Consider the following 24,314-nt stretch of genomic DNA (forward strand, 5'->3'; position numbering starts at 1 on the left):
CCCCCAAAACCCCCCAAACTCCCCCCAAAATTCCCCCAAAATTCCCACCAAATCCCCCCAAAATCAATCCCAAATCCCCCCAAATTCCCCCCAAATCCCCCAAATCCAAAATTCCCCCAAAACTCCCCAAATCCCCCAAAATCAATCCCAAATCCCCCAAAATTCCCCCAAAATCTCCCCCAAATACCCCCAGAACCCACCCAAATCCACCCAAACCTCTCCAAATCCCCCAAAATTCCCCCAAAAAACCCCAAACCTCCCCCAAAATCCCCCAAAATCCCCCCCAAAATTCCCCCAAAATTCCCCCAAATCCCCCCAAATCCCCCAAAAACCCCAAAATCCCCCCAAATCCCCTCAAATTCCCCCAAATCCCCAAAATTCCCCCAAAATTCCCCCAAAATTCCCCCTCACCCTCCACCGGGGGTCCTTCCTCCCTCTCCTCCTCCTCCTCCTCCTCCTCCTCGTCGCTGTCCAGGGACGGCTGAGCCGGGAAGCGGCTGCCGGACCCCCCACGGCCACGGCCTGGGGACCCCAAAAACACCCCAAAAACACCCCAAAAAACACCCAAAAAACAGTCTGAGACAGGCACAAAAACACCCAAAAATATCCCCAAAAACACCCCAAAAACCAGCCTGAAAATAACCCCAAAAACACCCCAAAAAATCAGTCTGAGAGGAGCCCAAAACCACCCAAAAAACAGTCTGAGACAGGCACCAAAACACCCAAATATATCCCCCAAAAATATCCTGAAAGACACCCAAAAACACCCCAAAAACAGCCTGAAAATAACCCCCAAAAACACCCCAAAAATATCCCAAAAAATATCCTGAAAAACAGCCCAAAAACACCCCAAAAAACAGCCTGAAAATAACCCCAAAAACACCCAAAAACCAGTCTGAGACAGGCACCAAAACACCCAAAAATATCCCCAAAAATATCCTGAAAAACACCCCAAAAACACCCAAAAAACAGCCTGAAAATAACCCCAAAACCACCCCAAAACCAGCCTGAGAAAGGCACAAAAATAACCCCAAAACAGCCCAAAAATAACTGCAAAAACACCTAAAAACACCCCAAAACCAGCCTGAGACAGGCACAAAAACACCCAAAAATATCCCCAAAAACAACCTCAAAAACTCCCCAATAACAGCCTGAAAACAACCCCAAAAACACCCAAAAAACAGTCTGAAACAGGCACCAAAACACCCAAAAATATCCCCAAAAATATCCTGAAAAACACCCCCAAAACACCCCAAAAACACAGCCTGAAAATAACCCCAAAAACACCCAAAAAACAGTCTGAGAGGAGCCCAAAAACACCCCAAAAATATCCCCAAAAACAACCTGAAAAACACCCCAAAAACGGTCTGAGACAGGCACAAAAACACCCAAATATATCCCCAAAAATATCCTGAAAAACACCCCAAAAACACCCCAAAAACAGCCTGAAAATAACCCCCAAAACACCCCAAATACACCCCAAAAAACAGCCTGAGAAAGGCACTGAAACACCCCAAAACAGCCTGAAAATAACCCCAAAAAACACCCCAAAAAACCCCACAAAAACACCCCTAAAAACAGCCTGAAAATGACCCCAAAAAACACCCCAAAAACCCCACAAAAACACCCCTAAAAACAGCCTGAAAATAACCCCAAAAAACACCCCAAAAACACCCAAAAAAAACACCCCAAAAAACAGTCTGAAAATAACCCCAAAAACACCCCAAAAACACCCCAAAAACACCCAAAAACAGCCTAAGAAAAGCACAAAAACACCCCAAAACAGCCTGAAAATAACCCCAAAAACACCCCAAAAACAACCCAAAAAACAGCCTGAGAAAAGCACAAAAATATCCCCAAAACAGCCCAAAAAAACCCCAAAACCACCCCAAAAACACCCAAAAGACGCCCAAAAACAGTCTGAGAAAGGCACAAAACCACCCAAATATATCCCCAAAACACCCCAAAAACACCCAAAAAACACCCCAAAACCAGCTCCAAAACAGCCTGAAAATAACCCCAAAAAAAACCCAAAAAACACCCCAAAAACACCCAAAAACACCCAAAAAACAGTCTGAAACAGGCACCAAAACACCCAAAAATATCCCCAAAAATATCCTGAAAAACAGCCCAAAAACACCCAAAAAACAGCCCAAAAACAGCCTGAGAAAGGCACCAAAAACACCCCAAAACCAGCCTAAAAATAACCCCAAAAACACCCCAGAAACAGCCTAAGAAAGGCACAAAATTAACCCGAAAAACACCCCAAAAACACCCAAAAAACAGCCTGAGACAGGCACCAAAACACCCCCAAAACAGCCCAAAAATAACCACAAAAACACCCCAAAAATCAGTCTGAGAAAGGCACAAAAACACCCAAAAATATCCCCAAAAACACCCAAAGAATCAGTCTGAGAAAGGCACCAAAACACCCCAAAAACCGCCTGAAAATAACCCCAGAAACACCCGAAAAACAGCCAAAAAACAGTCTGAGAGGAGCCCAAAAACACCCCAAAAGTATCCCCAAAAACAGCCTGAAAATAACCCCAAAAACACCCAAAAACACCCAAAAAACACCCCAGAAACAGTCTGAGAAAGGCACAAAAACACCCCAAAAACAGCCTAAAAATATCCTGAAAAAACAGTCTGAGACAGGCAGAAAAACACCCCCAAAACAACCCAAAAACAACCACAAAAAACACCCAAAAAACACCCCCAAAACAGCCCAAAAATGCCCCAAAATCGCCCCAAACCAGCCCTGAGTGACCCCAGAGTGACCTTTGACCCCTGGATGACCTCAGTGACCTCTCAGTGACCCCCGAGTGACCCCCGAGTGACCCCGTGATGACCCCAGTGACCTCTCAGTGACCCCTGAGTGACCCCGTGTGGCCCCTCCCCCTCACTTCCGGTCGGCCCCTCCCCCATTTCCGGTCCCTCCCCATTTCTGGTCCCTCCCCCTCACTTCCGGTCTGCCCCTCCCCCCATTTCCGGTCCCTCCTCTCCATTTCCGGTCCGCCCCTCCTTCCGGCCCCTCCCCCTCCCCCATTTCCGCTCCCTCTCCCATTTCCGGTCCCTCCCCCATTTCCGGTTGCCCCTCCCCCTCACTTCCGGTCTGCCCCTCCCCCTTATCCCTTTCCGGGGGGCCCCTCCCCCACCTCCGGTCCCTCTCCCCCATTTCCGGTCCGCCCCTCCCCCTCCTCACCCGTTTCCGGGGGGGGCCCATCCCCACTTCCGGCCCTCCCCCATTTCCGGTCCCTCCCCTCCACTTCCGGTGGCCCCTCCCCCTCCTCACCCGTTTCCGGGGGGGCCCCTCCCCCACTTCCGGCCCCTCCCCCTCCCCCGGGGGCTCCTCAGGGCTGCGGCGCCGGCGCCTCCACATCCTGCAATTAACAATTAATTAACGCTAATTAACGCTAATTAACTCACTAATTAACGCTAATTAACGCCTCCACATCCTGCAATTAATTAACGGCCATTAATTAACGCTAATTAACGCTAATTAACTCACTAATTAACGCTAATTAACGCTAACTAACTCACTAATTAACGCTAATTAACGCCTCCACATCCTGCAATTAACAGCGATTAATTAACGCTAATTAACGCTAATTAACTCACTAATTAACGCCTCCACATCCTGCAATTAACAGCAATTAATTAACGCTAATTAACGCGCTAATTAACTCACTAATTAGCGCCTCCACATCCTGCAATTAACAGCAATTAATTAACGCTAATTAACGCTAATTAACTCACTAATTAACGCCTCCACATCCTGTAATTAACAGCAATTAATTAACCACAATTAACGCGCTAATTAACCACAATTAACAACAATTAACGACAATTAACGCGGTAATTAACCACAATTAACCACAATTAACGGTAATTAATGCGGTAATTTACCACAATTAACCACAATTAACGCTAATTAACGCTAATTAACGCGTTAATTAATCACAATTAACCACAATTAACGCTGATTCACCACAATTAACAACAATTAACGACAATTAACGCTAATTAATGCACGAATTAACGACACTTAACGCACTCATTAACAACAATTAACGCTAATTAACAGCAACTAACGCTAATTAACGGTAATTAAAACTAGCTAGCAACAATTAACGGTAATTAACAACAATTAACACTAATTAACGGTAATTAGCGCACTAATTAACGGTAGTTAGCGGTAATTAATACTAACTAACAGTAATTAACACACTAATTAGCAACAATTAACGCTATTTAACGGTAATTAACGCCCTAATTAACTGTAATGAACACTAATTAACGGTAATTAACACACTAATAAACAAAAATTAATATTTAAGGCTAATTAACGGACTAATTAACGGTAATTAACGATAATTAACGGTCATTAACAACAATTAACGCTACTTAACGGTAATTAACAGTAATTAACACGCTTGTTAACCATAATTAACCCATAATCAACCACAATTAACCCATCATTAACCCCTAATTAACCACAATTAGCCCCTAATTAGCCACAATTAACTTTTAACTAACCTCTAATTAAGTACAATTAACCACAGTTAGCCTCTGATTAAGCCCTAATTAAGCACAATTAAACCCTAATTAAGCACAATTAACCTCTAATTAATGACAATTAACCCACAATTAACAATCGAGCTGTAATTAACCACCATTAACCACTAATTAGCGACAATTAACCACAATTAATCCCGAATTAACCACAATTAATCCTTAATTAACCCACAATTAACCGCTAATTAGCCACAACTAACCACAATTAACCACAATTAGCCCCTAATTAACCCTTAGTTAGCTCTAATTAACCCCTAATGAACCACAATTAACCCCTAAATAAAGACAATTAACAGCAATTAACAATTAACCCACAATTAACAACATTTTACCCCTAATTAAGCACAATTAGCCCCTAATTAACCACAATTAACCCCTAATTAACCCCAATTAACTGTAATTAACAACAATTAACCCAAATAAACCCGCAATTAACAAGTTAACCCCTAATTAACCACAACTAGACCCTAATTAACCACTAATTAATCCCTAATAAACCCTTGATTTACCACAATTAGCCCCTAATTAACCCCTAATTAACCACTAATTAACCCAAATTAACCTTTAATTAACCCCTAATTAACGTAAATTAACCGCAACTAACAACAATTAACACCCAATTAACCCACAATTAACAAGTTAACCCCTAATTAACCACAATTAACCCGCAATTATCCGCAATTAGCCCCTAATAAGCCACAATTAATGCAAACCGGTGCTAATTAACACACAATTAACTCCTAATTTACCCCCAGTTAAACCTAATTAGCCGCAATTAACCACAATCAACCCCTAATTAACCCCCAGTTAGCCCTAATTAACCAAAATTAATCCCTAATTGGCTCAATTAACCCCTAATTAACTCCAAATAACCCATAATTAACCATGATTAACCCCTAATTAGCCACAATTAGCCCCTCATTAATTCCTAATTAGCCACAATTAATCTCTAATTAACCACAATTAACCTCCAGTTCACTGTAATTAGCCACAATTAACTCCTAATTAGCCACAATTAACCCCCAATTAACGGTAATCGACCACAATTAAACGCTTATTAACCACAATTAGCCCCTAATTAGCCCGAGTCAACCACAATTAACCCCTAATTAACCCCCAATTAACTGTAATTAACCACAATTGAAGCCTAATTAACCCAAGCTAGCCACAATTAATCCCTAATTAGCCCGAATTAACCCAAATCAAGCTCAATTAACCCCCAATCAACGCTAATTAACCACAATTAACCCCAAAATAACCCCCAATTAGCCCTAATTAACCACTATTGACCCCTAATTAGTCCAAACTAGACACAATTAACCCCTAATTAACCCCTAATTAACCCGAATTAGCCACAATCAAGCCCTAATTAGCCCAAATTAACCCAAATGAGCCACAATTAATTCCAATTAACCATAATTAACCCCTAATTAGCCACCATTAACCCCTAATTAACCACAATTAGCCCCTGATTAGCCCGAGTTAACCACAATTAAACGTAATTAACCCTAATTAATACCTAACTAACCCCTAATTAGCCACAATTAGCCCCGAATTAACCACAATTAACCCCTAATTAACGCAAATTAACCCCAGTTCCCCTTAACCGCCTCTCGCTTACCCCAATTAACGCCTCATTAGCGCCTCAATTAGCGATTAGAACACTAATTAACCCCTAATTAACCCTTAATTAACCCTTAATTAACCCCTAATTAACGCTTTTCTCGCCCCTCATTAACGCCCCAATTAACCCCGGGCTTCCCCCCGTTAATTAGCCGCTAATTAACGCCCTAGGCCCCTCCCCCTCGCTAATCAGCCTAATTAACGCCCCTAATTAACCCCCCCACCCTCATTAACACCCGCAATTAACGGTAATTAACACCGGCGCCGCCCCCTTGGCCCCGGAGCCGCCCCGCCCCCAATTAACGGCCCCAATTAACCCCCCCGGCCCCTCATTAACCCCTCATTTGCATATGCAAATGAGCGGCGGCGGCGCTGCCGGACCCGGCGGTGGCGGCGCTGCTCGAGGGTGTCGCGCTGCCAGTGACGTCACCGCAACGGCGACGCCGCGCGGGATGAGTGACGTCACATCCGCCCCCCACCTCTTAAAGGCGCCGAGCGCCAATTATCGCGATAAAGGCGGCGAATCCCGATTTTGGCGTTTTGAGAGGGGAAATCGCGAGAAAAGGGGGGGAGGGGAGGGGGGGAGGGGGAAATGGGGGAGGGGAAGGGGGGGAAGGGCAGGGGGAGCCCCCTCGATGGTGGCGGCGCGGGGAGGGAACTGCGCATGCGCAGAGGGGGGGGGGGAGGCGCCAACGGCACCGCGCGTGCGCAGAGCGAGGCCCCGCCTCCCCTCCCTCACAACCGCCAGCAGCAGATTCGCCACGATCCCCGCCGGGTTCGAACAAAACAAAACTCAAATAAAACCACGAGAGGGGCGAGGAAAACACAAAAAAAGATTAAAAATTAAAAAATGTTCAAAACCGGGGAAAAACGGGGAAAAAAAGGTGGAAAAACCGCGTGGCGAAAGTGCGGGAGGAGGGAGGTGGCGGCAGATTCGTCACGGCTCGCGGGCCGCTTTTCCCTCCTGAAGCTTGAGAGTGAAATCTGCGCTCGGATTTAATTTCTCCGCGTTTTTTTTGGGGAGATTTGGGGCCTTTTCGGGAGTTTTTTGGTGGAGAAAGAAGGAAAATAAAAAAGGGGATTGGTGTGGAAAGTGCGGTGAGGCGGTTGAGATCTCGCGAGAGCGGCGAGGGCGAGACTTCCGGCCTTGGCTCCGCCCCCTTCCCCCCCCCAGCCGCGACCGGCGGCGGCTCCGGGACCGCGGGAAAAAAAAACGCCAAAAACGCCAAAAACTTCGAATTTTAACCCAAAAATCATCGCCGGATCCTTCTCGGGCTGCCGGGAAACTCCCCCGGGGCTCCCGGAGGCGGCGGAGGAGGCGGCGGGAGGTGAGAGGGGGAGGGGGAGGCGTGAGGGGAGGGGGGGGGGCCTGAGGGGGGTGGGGGAGGGGAGGGCTGAGGGGAATTAAAGGGAATTTAAAGGGAATTAAAGAGAATTTTGGGGGGAATTAAAGGGAATTTTGGGGGGATTTTGGGGAAATTTGAGGGGAAATTTGGGGAAATTTGAGGGGGAATTTGAGGAGGAATTTTGGGGGAATTAAAGGGAATTTTGGGTGGATTTAAAGGGAATTTTGGGGAGAATTTTGGGGGGAATTAAAGGGAATTTTGGGTGGATTTAAAGGGAATTTTGGGGGAATTTAAAGGGAATTTTGGGGGGAATTAAAGGGAATTTTGGGGGGAATTAAAGGGAATTTTGAGGAGATTTGGGGAAATTTGAGGGGGAATTTGAGGAGGAATTTTGGGGGATTTAAAGGGAATTTTGGGGGGAATTAAAGGGAATTTTGGGGGAATTTAAAGGGAATTTTGGGGGGAATTAAAGGGAATTTTGGGGGGATTTGAGGGGATTTTGAGGAGAAATTGGGGGAATTTAATGGGAAATTTGAGGAGCAATTTTGGGGGATTTAAAGGGAATTTTGGGGGATTTAAAGGGAATTTTGGGGGAATTAAAGGGAATTTTGGGGGGTTTAAAGGGAATTTTGGGGGAATTAAAGGGAATTTTGAGGAGAAATTGGGGGAATTTAATGGGAAATTTGAGGGGAATTTTGGGGGGATTTGAGGGGAATTTGAGGAGAAATTGGAGGGATTTGAGGGGAAATTTGAGGGGAATTTTGGGGGAATTAAAGGGAATTTTAGGGGGAATTAAAGGGAATTTTGGGGGATTTTGGGGAAATTTGAGGGGGGATTGGGGGAAATTTGAGGAGGAATTTTGGGGGGAATTAAAGGGAATTTTGGGGGGGTTTAAAGGGAATTTTGGGGGGATTTAAAGGGAATTTTGGGGGGATTTAAAGGGAATTTTGGGGGGAATTAAAGGGAATTTTGGAGGGGTTTAAAGGGAATTTTGGGGGGAATTTTGGGGGGATTTAAAGGGAATTTTGGGGGGAATTAAAGGGAATTTGGGGGGGAATTAAAGGGAATTTTGGGGGATTTAAAGGGAATTTTGGGGGATTTAAAGGGAATTTTGAGGCGGATTTTAAGGGAATTTTGGAGGGATTTAAAGGGAATTTTGGGGGGATTTAAAGGGAATTTTGGGGGGATTTGGGGGGATTTAAAGGGAAATTTGGGAGGGAAATTTGGGGGGAATTAAAGGGAATTTTGGGGGAATTTAAAGGGAATTTTGGGGGAATTTAAAGGGAATTTTGGGGGGAATTAAAGGGAATTTTGAGGGGAATTTTGAGGGGGATTAAAGGGAATTTTGAGGGGGAATTTTGGGGGATTTGGGGGAATTTAAGAGGGAATTTGGGGGGATTTGAGGGGGAATTTGGGGTGGATTTGAGGGAATTTAAGAGGGAATTTTGGGGCGGATTTGAGGAGGGATTTGAGGGGGATTTGAGGGAATTTAAGAGGGAATTTGGGAGGATTTGAGGGGGAATTTGGGGGATTTGGGGGGGATTTGAGGGAATTTAAGAGGGAATTTGGGGGGATTTGAGGAGATTTTGAGGAGAAATTGGGGGGATTTAAAGGGAAATTTGAGGAGGAATTTGGGGGGAATTTGAGGGAGAATTTGGGGGAATTTGAGGGGGAATTTGAGGAGGAATTTGGGGGAATTTGAGGGGAAATTTGGGGGAGTTAAAGGGAATTTTGGGGGATTTAAAGGGGAACTTGGGGGGGATTTAAAGGGGAGTTGAGAGGAATTTGAGAGAGAATTTGAAATGGAATTTGGGGGATTTAAAGGGGAATTTGGGGGGGATTCGAGGGAATTTAAGAGGGAATTTGGGGGGATTTGAGGGGGAATTTGGGGGAATTTGAGGGGGAATTTGGGGGGAATTTGAGGAGGAGTTCTGGGGGATTTGAGGGGGAATTTGGGGGGATTTCAGGGGGATTTGAGGGAATTTAAGAGGGAATTTGGGAGGGGCTCGAGAGGGGATTTGGGGGGGATTTGAGAGGGAATTTGAGGGGATTTGGGGGGGATTTGAGGAAATTTAAGAGGGAATTTGGGGGGGACTTGAGGTGGGTTTTGGGGTGGGTTTGGGTGAGTTTGAGGGGGTTTGGGTCAGGTTTGGGGTGAGTTTTGGGTGAATTTGGGGTGGGTTTTGGGAGCACATTTGGGGTGGATTTGGGTCGGTTTGGGGTCAGATTTGGGGCAAATTTGGGGTGGATTTGGGGTTGATTTGGGGACAGATTTGGGGTGGATTTGGGGTGAGTTTGGGGTGGGTTTGGGGTCAAATTTGGGGTGGATTTGGGTCGGGTTTGGGGGTTGATTTGGGGTTGATTTGGGGTCAGTTTTGGAGTGGATTTGGGGTGGATTTGGGTTGGATTTGGGGTGAGTTTGGGGTTGATTTGGGGGTGGATTTGGGGTGAATTTGGGTGAGTTTGGGGTCAGATTTGGGGTTGGATTTGGGGTTGGATTTGGGGTTGGATTTGGGCTGTATTTGGGCTGTATCTGGGCTGTATTTGGGCTGTATTTGGGCTGTATTTTCCTGTGTCTGTATCAGATTTGGGGGTGGATTTGGGGTTGATTTGGGGTGGATTTGGGGGTTGATTTGGGGTGAATTTGGGCAGTTTTGGGGTCAGATTTGGGCTGTATTTGGGCTGTATTTTCCTGTGTCTGTCTCAGATTTGGGGGTGGATTTGGGGTGTATTTGGGCGGGTTTGGGGTCAGATTTGGGGTTGGATTTGGGGTGAATTTGGGCAGTTTTGGGGTCAGATTTGGGCTGTATTTGGGCTGTATTTTCCTGTGTCTGTCTCAGATTTGGGGGTGGATTTGGGGTGTATTTGGGCGGGTTTGGGGTCAGATTTGGGGTGAATTTGGGCAGTTTTGGGGTCAGATTTGGGCTGTATTTGGGCTGTATTTTCCTGTGTCTGTATCAGATTTGGAGCTGACCTCATCCCCACCCCGCAGGGTCAATGACTGGGGGGGATGGAGCCCGAGGCGGGGGGTGACGCCCCCAGGACCCCCAGCGTCCCCTGGCGCAGCTACAAACTGGTGCTGGACCCCGCCCTGCGCCGGGGAGGCCAGAAACTCTACAGATACGATGGAGTGCACTTCAGCGTGCCTGTGAGTCACCCCAAAACGCCCCAGAATCACCCCAAAATCACCCCAGAATTACAGCCAAAGCATCACCCAAAATTACCCCAAAATCACCCTGAAATCATGGGAAAAACTGCCCCAAGATCACCCCAAAGTCACCCCAAAATCACCCCAAAATACCCGGCAAAACCGGCCCAAAATCACCCCCAAATCACCCCAAAATCACCCTGAAATCAGCCTGAAATCATGGGAAAAACTGCCCCAAAATCACCCCAAAATCACCCCAAAAATCACACCAAAATCACGCCAAAATCACCCTGAAATCATGGGAAAAACTGCTCCAAGATCACACTAAGATCACCCCAAAATCACCCTAGAATCACCCCAGAATTACAGCCAAAACCAGCCCAAAATCACCCCAAAATCACCTCAAAATCACCCCAAAATTACAGCCAAAACCACCTCAAAATCACCCCAAAATCACCCTGAAATCATGGGGAAAACTGCCCCAGAATCACCCCAGAACCACCCCAAAATCACCCCAGAACTACAGCCAAAGCACCACCCAAAATCACCCCAAAATCACCCAAAAATACCGGGCAAAACTGGCCCAAAATCACCCAAAAATCACCCCAGAATCATGAGAAAAACTGGCCGAAATTACCCTGAAATTATGGGCAGAACTGCCCCAAAATGACTCCCAAAATCATGGACAAAACTGGGCTGAAATCACCTAAAATCACCCCAAAATCACAGCCAAAACTGGGCAAAATATCACCCAAAATCACCCCAAAATCATGGGAAAAACTGGTCAAAATCACCTAAAATCACCCCGAAACTGCCCCAGAATCACCCTGAAATCACGGGCAAAACTGGCCAAAATCTGCCCCAAAATCACAGCCAAAATTAGCTGAAATATCACCTAAAACTGCCCCAAAATCACCTAAAATCACCCCAAAATCACAGCCAAAACTGGGCTGAAATCACCCAAAATCACCCCAAAATCACCCTGAAACCATCCCAAAATCACAGCCAAAACTGGGCAAAATCACCCCAAAATCACCCCAAAATCATGTTTTGGGCTGTTTTGGGCTGGTTTTGCGGTGGTTTTTGGTGTTTTTGGGGTGTTTTTGTGGTTTTGGGCTGGTTTTGGGGTGACTGACAGCATTTTTGGGGTGTTTTTGGGCTGTTTCAGGTCAGTTTTGGTCTGGTTTTGGGGTGTTTCAGTGTATTTGGGGTGTTTTTGGTGTATTTGGGCTGTTTTTGGGGTGGTTTAGGAGTGTTTTTGGGGCAGTTTTGGGGTGTTTTGGGGCTTTTTGGTGTTTTTGGGCTGTTTTGGGCTGATTTTGGGCTGGTTTTGGGGTGTTTTGGGGTGTTTTGGTGTATTTGGGCTGTTTTGGGGTGTATTTGTGGTGCTTTTGGGCTGTTTTGGGGTGTTTTGGTGTATTTGGGCTGTTTTGGGCTGTTTTTGGGCTGTTTTGGTGTTTTTGGGGTGTTTTGGGCTGTTTTTGGGCTGTTTTGGTGTTTTTTGGGGTGTCTCACAGCATTTTCGGAGTGTTTTTGGGTGTTTTTGTGCTGTTTTTGGGCTGTTTCGGTGTTTTTTGGGTGTCTCACAGCCTTTTCGGGGTGTTTTGGTGTATTTTGGGTGGTTTTGGGCTGGTTTTGGGCTGTTTTGGTGTTTTTGGGGTGTCTCACAGCATTTTCGGGGTGTTTTGGTGTATTTTGGGTTGTTTTTGGTGTATTTTGGGCTGTTTTTGGGGTGTTTTGGTCTGTTTTGGTGTTTTTTGGGGTGTCTCACAGCATTTTCAGGGTGTTTTGGGTGTTTTTGGGGTGTTTTGGGCTGTTTTTGGGCTGTTTTGGTGTTTTTGGGGTGTCTCACAGCATTTTCTGGGTGTTTTTGGGCTGTTTTGGGGCTGTTTTTGGGCTGTTTTTGGTGTTTCTGGGGTGTCTCACAGCATTTTCGGGGTGCAGGATTCGGGGTTCCCCCCGGCCGGGCCGGTGCAGGATCCACGACCCCGAAGGATTTGGGCCAAACACCGAGACCTGTCCCTGCCTGTCCCCAAATTCAAGGTGAGATTTGGGATTTGGGATTTGGGAATTCGGGATTGGGAATTTGGGATTTGGGAATTCGGGAATTCAGGATTTGGGATTGGGAATTTGGGGTTTGGGGTTCCAAACACCGAGAGCTGTCCCTGCCTGTCCCCAAATTCAAGGTGAGAGTCGGGAATTCGGGAATTCAGGGATTTGGGATTTGGGAATTTGGGATCCAGGATTGAGATTTGGGATTTGGGAATTTGGGCTTTGGGATTTGGGAATTGGGAATTTGGGGTTTGGGATTTGGGATTTGGGATTGGATCCAGGATTGGGATTTGGAATTTGGGATTTGGGAATTCTGGGATTTCAGATTGGGGAATTCAGGATTTGGGGTTTGGGATTTGGGGATTTGGGAATTTGGGAATTTGGGATTTGGGGTTTGGGATTTGGGGTTTGGGATCCAGAATTTGGGGTTTGGGAATTCAGGGATTGGGAATTTGGGGTTTGGGATTTGGGATCCAGGATTTGGGATCCGGGATTTGGGATTGGAATCCAGGATTGGGGTTTGGGATTTGGGGTTTGGGGTTTGGGGTTTGGGATTTGGGGTTTGGGATCCAGGATTTGGGATTTGGGAATTCGAGATTTGGGATTTGGGATTCAGGATTTGGGATCCAGGTTTGGATCCAGGATTGGGATTTGGGGCTGGATTTGGGATCCAAGATTTGAGATTTGGGATTCGGGATTTGGGATTTGGGATCCAGGATTGGGATTGGGGATTTGGGATTCGGGGTTTGGGGTTTCAAACACCGAGAGCTGTTCTTGCCTGTCCCCAAATTCAAGGTGAGATTCAGGAATTGGGGATCCAAGATTTGGGATTTGGGATCCAGGATTGGATCCAGGATTGGGATTTGGGATTTGGGAATTCTGGGATTTGGGATTGGGGAATTCAGGATTTGGGGTTTGGGATTTGGGGTTTTGGATTTGGGATTTGAGTTCCAGAATTGGGATTTGGGATTGGGATTTGGGAATTCAGGTTTGGATCCAGGATTGGGATTTGGGGCTGGATTTGGGATTTGGGATTTGGGATTTAGGATTGGGATTTGGGGCTGGATTTGGGATTCAGGATTTGGGATTTGGGGTTTGGGAATTTGGGATTCAGGATTTGGGGTTTGGGAATTTGGGATTTTGGATTTGGGATTTGGGATTGGAGAATTTGGGATTTGGGAATTCAGGATTTGGGATTTGGGATTTGGGGCTGGATTTGGGAATTGGGAATTTGGGGAATTCAGGATTTGGGATTTGGGGCTGGATTTGGGATTTCAGCCCCATTTCACTGACGGAATTTGGGATTTTTCTGGGGTTTTTTTTGTTTTTTTGGAATTTTTTGGGAATTTTGGGTTTTTTGGGAATGTTTTACGGATTTTTGGGAATTTTTGGGATTCCAGCTGGACGAGTTCTACGTGGGCCAGGTGCCCCTGAAGGAAGAGCGGGGATGGGATTTGGGATTTGGGATTTGGGATCCAGAATTGGGATTTGGGATTTGGGGTTTGGGAATTTGGGGAATTCAGGATTTGGGGTTTGGGATTTGGGATCCAGGATTGGGATTTGGGATTTGGGATTTGGGATCCAGGATTTGGGATTTGGGATTTGGGATTTAGGATTGGGATTTGGGGTTTGGGATTTGGGATCCAGGATTGGATCCAGGATTGGGATTTGGGATTTGGGATTTGGGATCCAGGATTTGGGATTTGGGATTTGGGATTCAGGATTTGGGATTTGGGGTTTGGGATTTGGGGTTTGGGATTTGGGATTTGGGATCCAGGATTGGGATTTGGGATTTGGGATTTGGGATTTGGGATTTGGGGCTGGATTTGGGATTTTTGGCCCCATTTCACCGATGGAATTTGGGATTTTTTGGGGTTTTTTGGTACTTTTTTTGATTTTTTTTTATTTTTTGGGGTGTTTTTTTTGTTTTTTGGGAACGTTTCTGGGAATTTTGGATTTCTTGGGAATTCTGGGATTTTTTTTGGGATTTCAGCTGGACGAGTTCTACGTGGGCCAGGTGCCCCTGAAGGAAGAGCGGGGATGGGAATTGGGATTTGGGATTTGGGGCTGGATTGGGGATCCAGGATTTGGGATTTGGGATCCAGGATTTGGGATTTGGGGCTGGATTGGGGATCCAGGATTTGGGATTGGATCCAGAATTGGGATTTGGGATTGGGATTTGGGAATTCAGGATTTGGGATTTGGGATTTGGGATTTGGGATTTGGGATTTGGGGCTGGATTTGGGATTTGGGATTTGGGGAATTCAGGATTTGGGATTTGGGATTTCAGATCCAGGGATGGGGTTTGGGGTTTGGGAATTTGGGGTTTGGGATCCAGGATTTGGGATTTGGGGCTGGATTTGGGATTTGGGGAATTCAGGATTTGGGATTTGGGGATTTCAGGTCCAGGGATGGGATTTGGGATTTGGGGTTTGGGAATTTGGGAATTCAGGATTTGGGATTTGGGATTTGGGGCTGGATTTGGGATTTTGGCCCCATTTCACCGATGAAATTTTGGATTTTTCTGGGAGTTTTTTGGAATTTTTGGGGTGTTTTCCAATTTTTTTTTTGATATTTTCGGATTTTTTGGGAATGTTTTTGGGAATTTTGGGATTTTTTCGATTTTTTGGGAATTTTTGGGATTTCAGCTGGACGAGTTCTACGTGGGGCAGGTGCCCCTGAAGGAAGAGCGGGGATGGGATTTGGGGTTTGGGATTTGGGATCCAGGATTGGGATTTGGGTTTTGGGATCCAGGATTTGGGATTTGGGGCTGGATTTGGGATTTGGGGAATTTGGGGAATTCAGGATTTGGGGTTTGGGATTTGGGATCCAGGATTGGGATTTGGGGCTGGATTTGGGATTGGATCCAGAATTGGGATTTGGGGTTTGGGATTTGGGAATTCAGGGTTTGGGATTTGGGATCCAGGATTTGGGATTTGGGATCCAGGGTTGGGATTTGGGATTTGGGGTTTGGGATTTGGGAATTCAGGATTTGGGATTTGGAATTTGGGGAATTCAGGATTTGGGATTTGGGGCTGGATTTGGGATTTTTGGCCCCATTTCACCGATGGAATTTGGGATTTTTTGGGGGTTTTTAGGTCCTTTTTTTGATTTTTTTTTATTTTTTGGGGTGTTTTTTTTGTTTTTTGGGAATGTTTCTGGGAATTTCTAATTTTTTGGGAACGTTTCTTGATTTTTTGGGAATTCTGGGATTCCAGCTGGACGAGTTCTACGTGGGCCAGGTGCCCCTGAAGGAAGAGCGGGGATGGGATTTGGGATTTGGGATTTGGGGCTGGATTTGGGATCCAGGATTGGGATTTGGGATCCAGAATTGGGATTGGATCCAGAATTGGGATTTGGGGTTTGGGGTTTGGGAATTTGGGGAATTCAGGATTTGGGGTTTGGGATTTGGGATCCAGGATTTGGGATTTGGGATCCAGGATTGGGATTTGGGATTTGGGATTTGGGATTCAGGATTTGGGATTTGGGGTTTGGGATTTGGGGTTTGGGATTTGGGATTTGGGATTTGGGATCCAGAATTTGGGATTTGAGTTCCAGAATTGGGATTTGGGATTTGGGATTTGGGATCCAGGATTTGGGATTTGGGGCTGGATTTGAGATTTGGGATTTGGGGAATTCAGGATTTGGGATTGGGATTTGGGGTTTGGAGCTGGGATTGGGATCCAGGTTTTGGGATTTGGGATTTGGGATCCAGGATTGGAATTTGGGATTTGGGATTTGGGATTGGGATTTGGGGCTGGATTTGGGATTTTTGACCCCATTTCACTGACGGAATTTGGGATTTTTTTTGGGAATTTGGGTTTTTGTTTTTGGTTTTTTTTAATTTTTTGGGGTTTTTTTTGGTTTTTTTGGAATTTTTTTGGGAATTTTGGATTTTTTGGGAATCTTTTTGGGAATTCTGGGATTTTTTTTGGGATTTCAGCTGGACGAGTTCTACGTGGGCCAGGTGCCCCTGAAGGAAGAGCGGGGATGGGATTTGGGATTTGGGGTTTGGGATTTGGGATCCAGAATTGGGATTTGGGGCTGGATTTGGGATCCAGGATTTGGGATTTGATCCAGAATTGGGATTTGGGGTTTGGGGTTTGGGAATTTGGGGAATTCAGGATTTGGGATCCAGGATTTGAGATTTGGGATTTTGGGATTTTGGATTTGGGATTTCAGCCCCATTTCACCGATGGAATTTGGGATTTTTTTGGGGTTTTTTGGATTTTGTTTTGATTTTCTTTGGGAGTTCAGGATTTTTTTTGGAATTTTGGATTTTTTGGGAATCTTTTACGGATTTTTGGGAATTTTTGGGCACAGCTGGACGAGTTCTACGTGGGCCAGGTTCCCCTGAAGGAAGAGCGGGGATGGGATTTGGGATTTGGGATTTGGGATTTGGGATCCAGGATTTGGGATTTGGGATCCAGGATTGGATCCAGGATTGGGATTTGGGGCTGGATTTGGGATTTGGGATTTGGGATTTGGATCCAGAATTGGGATTTGGGGTTTGGGGTTTGGGAATTTGGTGAATTCAGGATTTGGGAATTTGGGATTGGGAATCTGGGGAATTCAGGATTTGGGATTTGGGGAATTTGGGATTTGGGGCTGGATTTGGGATTTTTGGCCCCATTTCACTGATGGAATTTGGGATTTTTTGGGGGTTTTTTGGTACTTTTTTTGACTTTTTTTTATTTTTTGGGTTTTTTTTTGGTTTTTTGGGAATGTTTTTGGGAATTCTGAATTTTTTGGGAACGTTTCTTGATTCTTTGGGAATTTTTGGCCACAGCTGGACGAGTTCTACGTGGGCCAGGTGCCCCTGAAGGAAGAGCGGGGATGGGATTTGGGGTTTGGGGTTTGGGATCCAGAATTGGGATTTGGGATTTGGGAATTCAGGGTTTGGGAATTCTGGGATTTGGGATTGGGGAATTTGAGATTGGGGAATTCAGGATTTGGGATTTGGGGCTGGGATTTGGGATCCAGGATTTGGGATTTGGGATTGGAGAATTTGGGATTTAGGAATTCAGGATTTGGGATTTGGGATTTGGGGCTGGGTTTGGGATTTTGGCTCCATTTCACTGACGAAATTTTGGATTTTTCTGGGGGTTTTTTGGAATTTTTGGGGTGTTTGTGAAATTTTTTTGATTTTTTTGGGAATGTTTTTGGGAATTTCGAATTTTTTGGGAATCTTTTACGGATTTTTGGGAATTTTTGGGATTCCAGCTGGACGAGTTCTACGTGGGCCAGGTGCCCCTGAAGGAAGTGACCTTCGCCCGCCTCAACGACAACATCCGCGAGGGTTTCCTGCGGGAGATGTGCCGGAAATTCGGGGAGGTGGAGGAGGTCGAGGTGTTGCTACACCCCAAAACCCGCAAACACCTGGGGCTGGCCCGCGTCACCTTCGGCAGCTCCCGCGGCGCCCGCGACACCGTCAGGCACCTGCACAACGCCACGGTGATGGGAACAGCCATCCACGCACAGCTCGACGTCAGGGGTCGGTCTGGGGGTTGTTTTTGGGGTGTTTGGGGTCGGTTCTGGTTGTTTTTGGGGTGTTTGGCACCGTCAGGCACCTGCACAACGCGACGGTGATGGGAACAGCCATCCACGCACAGCTCGACGTCAGGGGTCGGTCTGGGGGTTGTTTTTGGGGTGTTTTGGGTGTTTGGGTGTTGTTTTTGGGGTGTTTTGGTTGTTTTTGGGGTGTTTGGCACCGTCAGGCATCTGCACAACGCCACCGTGATGGGAACAGCCATCCACGCACAGCTCGACGTCAGGGGTCGGTCTGGGTGTGATTTGGTTGTTTGGGTGTTGTTTTTGGGGTGTTTTCGGGTGTTTTTGGGGTGTTTGGCACCGTCAGGCACCTGCACAACGCCACCGTGATGGGAACAGCCATCCACGCACAGCTCGACGTCAGGGGTCGGTTTGGGTGTTGTTTTTGGGGTGTTTTGGGTGTTTGGGGTCAGTTTTGGGGTGTTTTCGGCTGTTTTTGGGGTGTTTCAGGGGGTTTTGAGGTGTTTGGGGTCGGTTTCAGGTGTTTTCAGCTGTTTTTGGGGAGATTTTGGGGTGTTTTCGGCTGTTTTGGGGTGTTTTGGGGGGTTTTGGGGTGTTTTCGGCTGTTTTTGGGGTGTTTGGCACCGTCAGGCACCTGCACAACGCGACCGTGATGGGAACAGCCATCCACGCACAGCTCGACGTCAGGGGTCCGTCTGGGTGTGATTTGGGGTTGTTTCAGGGTGTTTTTGGGGTGTTTTTGGCTGTTTTCAGTCAGTTTCTGGCTGTTTTTGGGGTGTTTTGGGGTGTTTTTGGGTGTTTTTGGGGTGTTTGGCACCGTCAGGCACCTGCACAACGCCACCGTGATGGGAACAGCCATCCACGCACAGCTCGACGTCAGGGGTCAGTCTGGGGGTTCTTTTTGGGGTGTTTCAGGGTGTTTTGGGTTGTTTGGGTGTTGGTTTTGGGGTGTTTTCGGCTGTTTTTGGGGTGTTTGGCACCGTCAGGCACCTGCACAACGCGACTGTGATGGGAACAGCCATCCACGCACAGCTCGACGTCGGGGGTCGGTCTGGGTGTGATTTGGGGTTGGTTTTGGGGTGTTTCAGGGTGTTTTGGGGTGTTTTCGGCTGTTTTTGGGGTGTTTGGCACCGTCAGGCACCTGCACAACGCGGCAGTCATGGGAACAGCCATCCACGCACAGCTCGACGTCAGGGGTTGGTCTGGGGGTTGTTTTTGGGGTGTTTGGGTGTTGTTTTTGGAGTGTTTTGGGTGTTTTTGGGGTGATTTTGGGGTGTTTTCGGCTGTTTTTGGGGTGTTTGGCACCGTCAGGCACCTGCACAACGCGACGGTGATGGGAACAGCCATCCACGCACAGCTCGACGTCAGGGGTTGGTCTGGGGGTTGGTTTTGGGGTGTTTTGGGGTGATTTCAGCTGTCTGGGGTTGTTTTTGGGGTGTTTGGGGAGGTTTTGGGGTGTTTCAGGAGGTTTTGGGGTGTTTTCGGCTGTTTTTGGGGTGTTTTCGGCTGTTTTTGGGGTGTTTTTGGGGCGTTTGGGGTTTTTGGGGTCAGTTCTGGTTGTTTTTGGGGTGTTTTGGGAGATTTTGGGGTGTTTTCGGCTGTTTTTGGGGTGTTTTGGGGGCGTTTGCGGTTTTTGGTGTCAGTTCTGGTTGTTTTTGGGGTGTTTTGGGAGGTTTTGGGGTGTTTTTGGCTGTTTTTGGGGTGTTTTTGGGGGTGATTTCAGGTGTTTGGGGTCAGTTTTGGGGTGATTTGAGGAATTTTGGGGTGATTTGAGGAGTTTGAGGTTGTTTTGGGGGTGTTTGGGGTCAGTTTTGGGTGATTTGTGGTGATTTGAGGAGTTTGGGGTCAATTTTGGGGCCAATTTTTGGGTTTAGAGTCAGTTTTGGGGTGTTTGGGGTCCGTTTTGGGGTGATTTTGGGGGTTTTAGGGTGTTTTTGGCTGTTTTTGGGGTGTTTTTTGGGTGATTTCAGGTGTTTGGGGTCGGTTTTGGGGTGATTTGAGGAATTCTGGGGTGATTTGAGGAGTTTGAGGTTGTTTTTGGGGTGATTTCAGGTGTTTCAGGGGGTTTGGGTGTGGTTTTTGGGTCAGTTTTGGGGTGATTTGAGGTGATTTGAGGAGTTTGGGGTCGATTTTTGGGGCATTTGGGGTCAGTTTTTGGGTGATTTTGGGGGCTTTTGGGGCGATTTGGGGTCAGTTTGGGGTGATTTTGGGTGATTTGGGGTAATTCGAGGAGTTTGGGGTCAGTTTTGGGTCAGTTTTGGGGTGTTTGGGGTCAGTTTTTGGGTGATTTTGGGGTCAGTTTGGGGTGTTTTGGGTCAGTTTTGGGGTGATTTGTGGTGATTTGAGGAGTTTGGGGTCAGGTTTTGGGGTGTTTGGAGTCAGTTTTGGGGTGATTTTGGGTGGAATATTCTGGATTTTGGGTGGAATATTCTGGATTTGGGGTGGAGTATTTTGGATTTTTGATGCTAATCCCGGATTTGGGATAAATAATCCCAGTTTTGAGGTGAAGGATCCTGGATTTGGGCTGGATAATCCCAGATTTGGGCTGGATAATTCTGGTTTTTGGGGGTAAATCCCAATATTTGGGGTGTTAATCCCGGTTTTTGGGGGTTAATCCCAATTTTTGGGTTTTTTTTGGACTCTAATCCCGATTTTTGGGGTGTTTATCCCAGATTTTGGGTGCTAATCCCGGTTTTTGGGGTCCCTGATCCCGATTTTTGGGGTGTCAATCCCATTTTTTGGGGTGTTAATCCCGGTTTTGGGGTGATAATTCCAGTTTTTGAATGTTAATCTCGGTTTTTTGGGTGTTAATCCCGGATTTGGTGTGTTAATCCTGGATTTGGGGTGTTAATCCCGGATTTTGGGGCATTAATCCCGGTTTTTGGGGTTTTGGGGGTCCCTGATTCCGGATTTTGGGTCCCTGATCCCGGTTTTTGGGGTGTTAACCCCAGATTTTGGGTGTTAATCCCGGATTTTGGTGTTTTTGGGATTCCTGATCCCATTTTTGGGGTGTTAATCCCCATTTTTGGGATCCCAAACCCCAATTTTTGGGGTGTTAATCTCAGTTTTTGGGCTCTAATCCCTGTTTTTGGGGTGTCAATCCTATTTTTTGGGGTGTTAATCCCCGTTTTTTGGGTCCCCAATCCCAATTTTTGGGGTGTTAATCCCAGTTTTTGGGTTTCTAATCCCGGTTTTTTGGGTGTTAATCTCGGTTTTTGGGGTCCCCAATCCCATTTTTTGGGCTCTAATCCCGGATTTTGGGTCCCTAATCCCGTTTTTTGGGTTTCTAATCCTGGTTTTTGGGGTTTTTGGGGTCCCCAATCCCATTTTTTCGGCATTAACCTCGGGTTTTGGGGTTTTTGGGGTCTCTGATCCTGGATTTTGGGGTGTTAATCCTGTTTTTTGGGGTTTTTTGGGTCCCCAATCCCATTTTTGGGGTGTCAATCCCATTTTTTGGGGTGTTAATCCCGGTTTTGGGGTTTTTGGGGTCCCTGAATCTGGATTTTGGCTCTAATCCCGGTTTTTGGGTCCCTAATCCCATTTTTTGGGTCTCTAATCCTGGATTTTGGGGTTTTTGGGGTCCCCAATCCCATTTTTTGGGGTGTTAATCTCAGTTTTTGGGCTCTAATCCCGGTTTTTGGGGTGTCAATCCCATTTTTTGGGTCTCTAATCCCGGATTTTGGGGTTTTTGGGGTTTTTGGTGTTTTTGGGGTCCCCAATGCCATTTTTTGGGTTCTAATCCCGGTTTTTGGGGTGTTAATCCCGGATTTTGGGGGTTTTTGGGGTCCCTGATCCCGGATTTTGGGTGCTAATCCCGGTTTTTGGGGTTCCTGATCCCAGATTTTGGGTCCCTGATCCCGGTTTTTGGGGTGTTAATCCCAGATTTTGGGTGTTAATCCCGGATTTTGGGGTTTTTGGGGTTCCTGATCCCATTTTTTGTGTTTCTAATTCCATTTTTTGGGCTCTAATCCCGAATTTTGGGGTGTCAATCCCGGATTTTGGGGTTTTTGGGGTCCCCAATCCCATATTTTGGGCTCTAATCCCGGATTTTGGGTCCCTAATCCCATTTTTTGGGTCTCTAATCCCGGATTTTGGGGTTTTTGGGGTCCCCAATCCCATTTTTTGGGCTCTAATCCCGGTTTTTGGGGTGTCAATCCCGGATTTTGGGGTTTTTGGGGTCCCCAATTCCGTTTTTTGGGCTCTAATCCCGGATTTTGGGTCCCTAATCCCGGTTTTTGGGGTGTTAATCCCGGATTTTGGGGGTTTTTGGGGTCCCCAATCCCATTTTTTGGGTTCTAATCCCATTTTTTGGGCTCTAATCCCGGTTTTTGGGGTGTTAATCCCGGATTTTGGGGCTTTGGGAGTCCCGGATTCCGGATTTTGGGTGCTAATCCTGGTTTTTGGGGTTTCTGATCCCGGATTTTGGGTCCCTGATCGCGGTTTTTGGGGTGGTAATCCCAGATTTTGGGTGTTAATTCCGGATTTTGGGGTTTTTGGGGTTCCTGATCCCATTTTTTGGGTTCTAATCCCGGTTTTTGGGTGTTAATCCCGGATTTTGGGGTTTTTGGGGTCTCTGATTCCAATTTTTGGGTTTCTAATCCCATTTTTTGGGTTCTAATCTCGGGTTTTGGGTCCCTAATCCCGGTTTTTGGGTCTCTAATCCTGTTTTTTGGGGGTTTTGGGGTCCCTGAATCTGGATTTTGGGCTCTAATCCCGGTTTTTGGGTCCCTAATCCCATTTTTTGGGTCTCTAATCCCGGTTTTTGGGGTTTTTGGGGTCCCTGAATCTGGATTTTGGGCTCTAATCCCGGATTTTGGGGTGTTTCAGGGCAGCAGAGGATGAAGCTGTACGAGCTGATCGTCAGCGGCTCCTACACCCCCCAGACCCCGTTAATCCCAGATTTTGGGGTGTTAATCCCAGATTTTGGGGTGTTAATCCCGGATTTTGGGGTTTTTGGGGTCCCCGATCCCATTTTTTGGGTCCCCAATCCCATTTTTTGGGCTCTAATCCCGGTTTTTGGGGTGTCAATCCCATTTTTTGGGGTGTTAATCCCGGATTTTGGGGTTTTTGGGGTCCCCAATGCCGTTTTTTGGGTTCTAATCCCGGTTTTTGGGCTCTAATCCCGGTTTTTGGGGTGTTTCAGGGCAGCAGAGGATGAAGCTGTACGAGCTGATCGTCAGTGGCTCCTACACCCCCCAGACCCCGTTAATCCCAGATTTTGGGGTGTCAATCCCGGATTTTGGGGTTTTTGGGGTCTCTGATCCCATTTTTTGGGTTTCTAATCCCATTTTTTGGGTTCTAATCCCAGTTTTTGGGTCCCTAATCCTGGTTTTTGGGGTCCCTGAATCTGGATTTTGGGCTCTAATCCCGGTTTTTGGGGTCCCCAATCCCATTTTTTTGGCTCTAATCCCAATTTTTGGGTCTCTAATCCCATTTTTGGGGGTTTTTGGGTTTCTAATCCCATTTTTTGGGCTCTAATCCCGGATTTTGGGGGTTTTGGGGTCCCCAATGCCGTTTTTTGGGTTCTAATCCCGGTTTTTGGGGTCCCCAATCCCATTTTTTGGGCTCTAATCCCGGTTTTTGGGGTGTCAATCCCATTTTTTGGGGTGTTAATCCCGGTTTTTGGGGTTTTTGGGGTCGCTGAATCTGGATTTTGGGCTCTAATCCCGGTTTTTGGGGTGTTTCAGGGCAGCAGAGGATGAAGCTGTACGAGCTGATCGTCAGCGGCTCCTACACCCCCCAGACCGTTCCCACGGGGGGCGGAAAAACCTCGGGGGAGCGGGGGGGCACGGTGAGGGGGAGGGGAGGGTGGGGGAGGGGTCCTGGGGGGGTTTGGGGCATCCTGGAGGGGTTTTGGGGGTCCTGGGGAGGTTTGGGGGACTTGGGAGGGATTTGGGGGGGGTTGGGGGGTCCTGGAGGGATTTTGGGGGGTCCTGGGGGGTCCTGGAGGGGGTTTGGGGGGGATTTTGGGGAGGTTTTGGGGGTCCTGGGAGGGGGTTGGGGGGATTTGGGGGGTCCTGGAGGGGATTTGGGGGGTCCTGGGGACGTTTGGGGGGGAT

The 24,314-nt window shown here is 46.9% G+C and overlaps 1 protein-coding gene across 1 annotated transcript; it reads left to right on the top strand.

Moving 5' to 3' along the window:
* Nucleotides 1–6,826: 6,826 nt before the first annotated feature.
* Nucleotides 6,827–24,046, top strand: LOC131574546 (histone-lysine N-methyltransferase SETD1A-like; the record flags this gene model as incomplete). Its single annotated transcript, XM_058829020.1, has 5 exons — nucleotides 6,827–7,526; nucleotides 10,537–10,692; nucleotides 12,637–12,735; nucleotides 17,968–18,238; nucleotides 23,943–24,046. Coding segments are annotated over exons 2-5 (612 nt in total), but the record flags the coding sequence as incomplete, so codon positions are not given.
* Between the last annotated feature and the right edge of the window lie 268 nt (nucleotides 24,047–24,314).

Source organism: Poecile atricapillus, unplaced genomic scaffold, assembly GCF_030490865.1.
Source record: "Poecile atricapillus isolate bPoeAtr1 unplaced genomic scaffold, bPoeAtr1.hap1 scaffold_388, whole genome shotgun sequence".
Lineage (NCBI taxonomy): Eukaryota > Metazoa > Chordata > Aves > Passeriformes > Paridae > Poecile > Poecile atricapillus.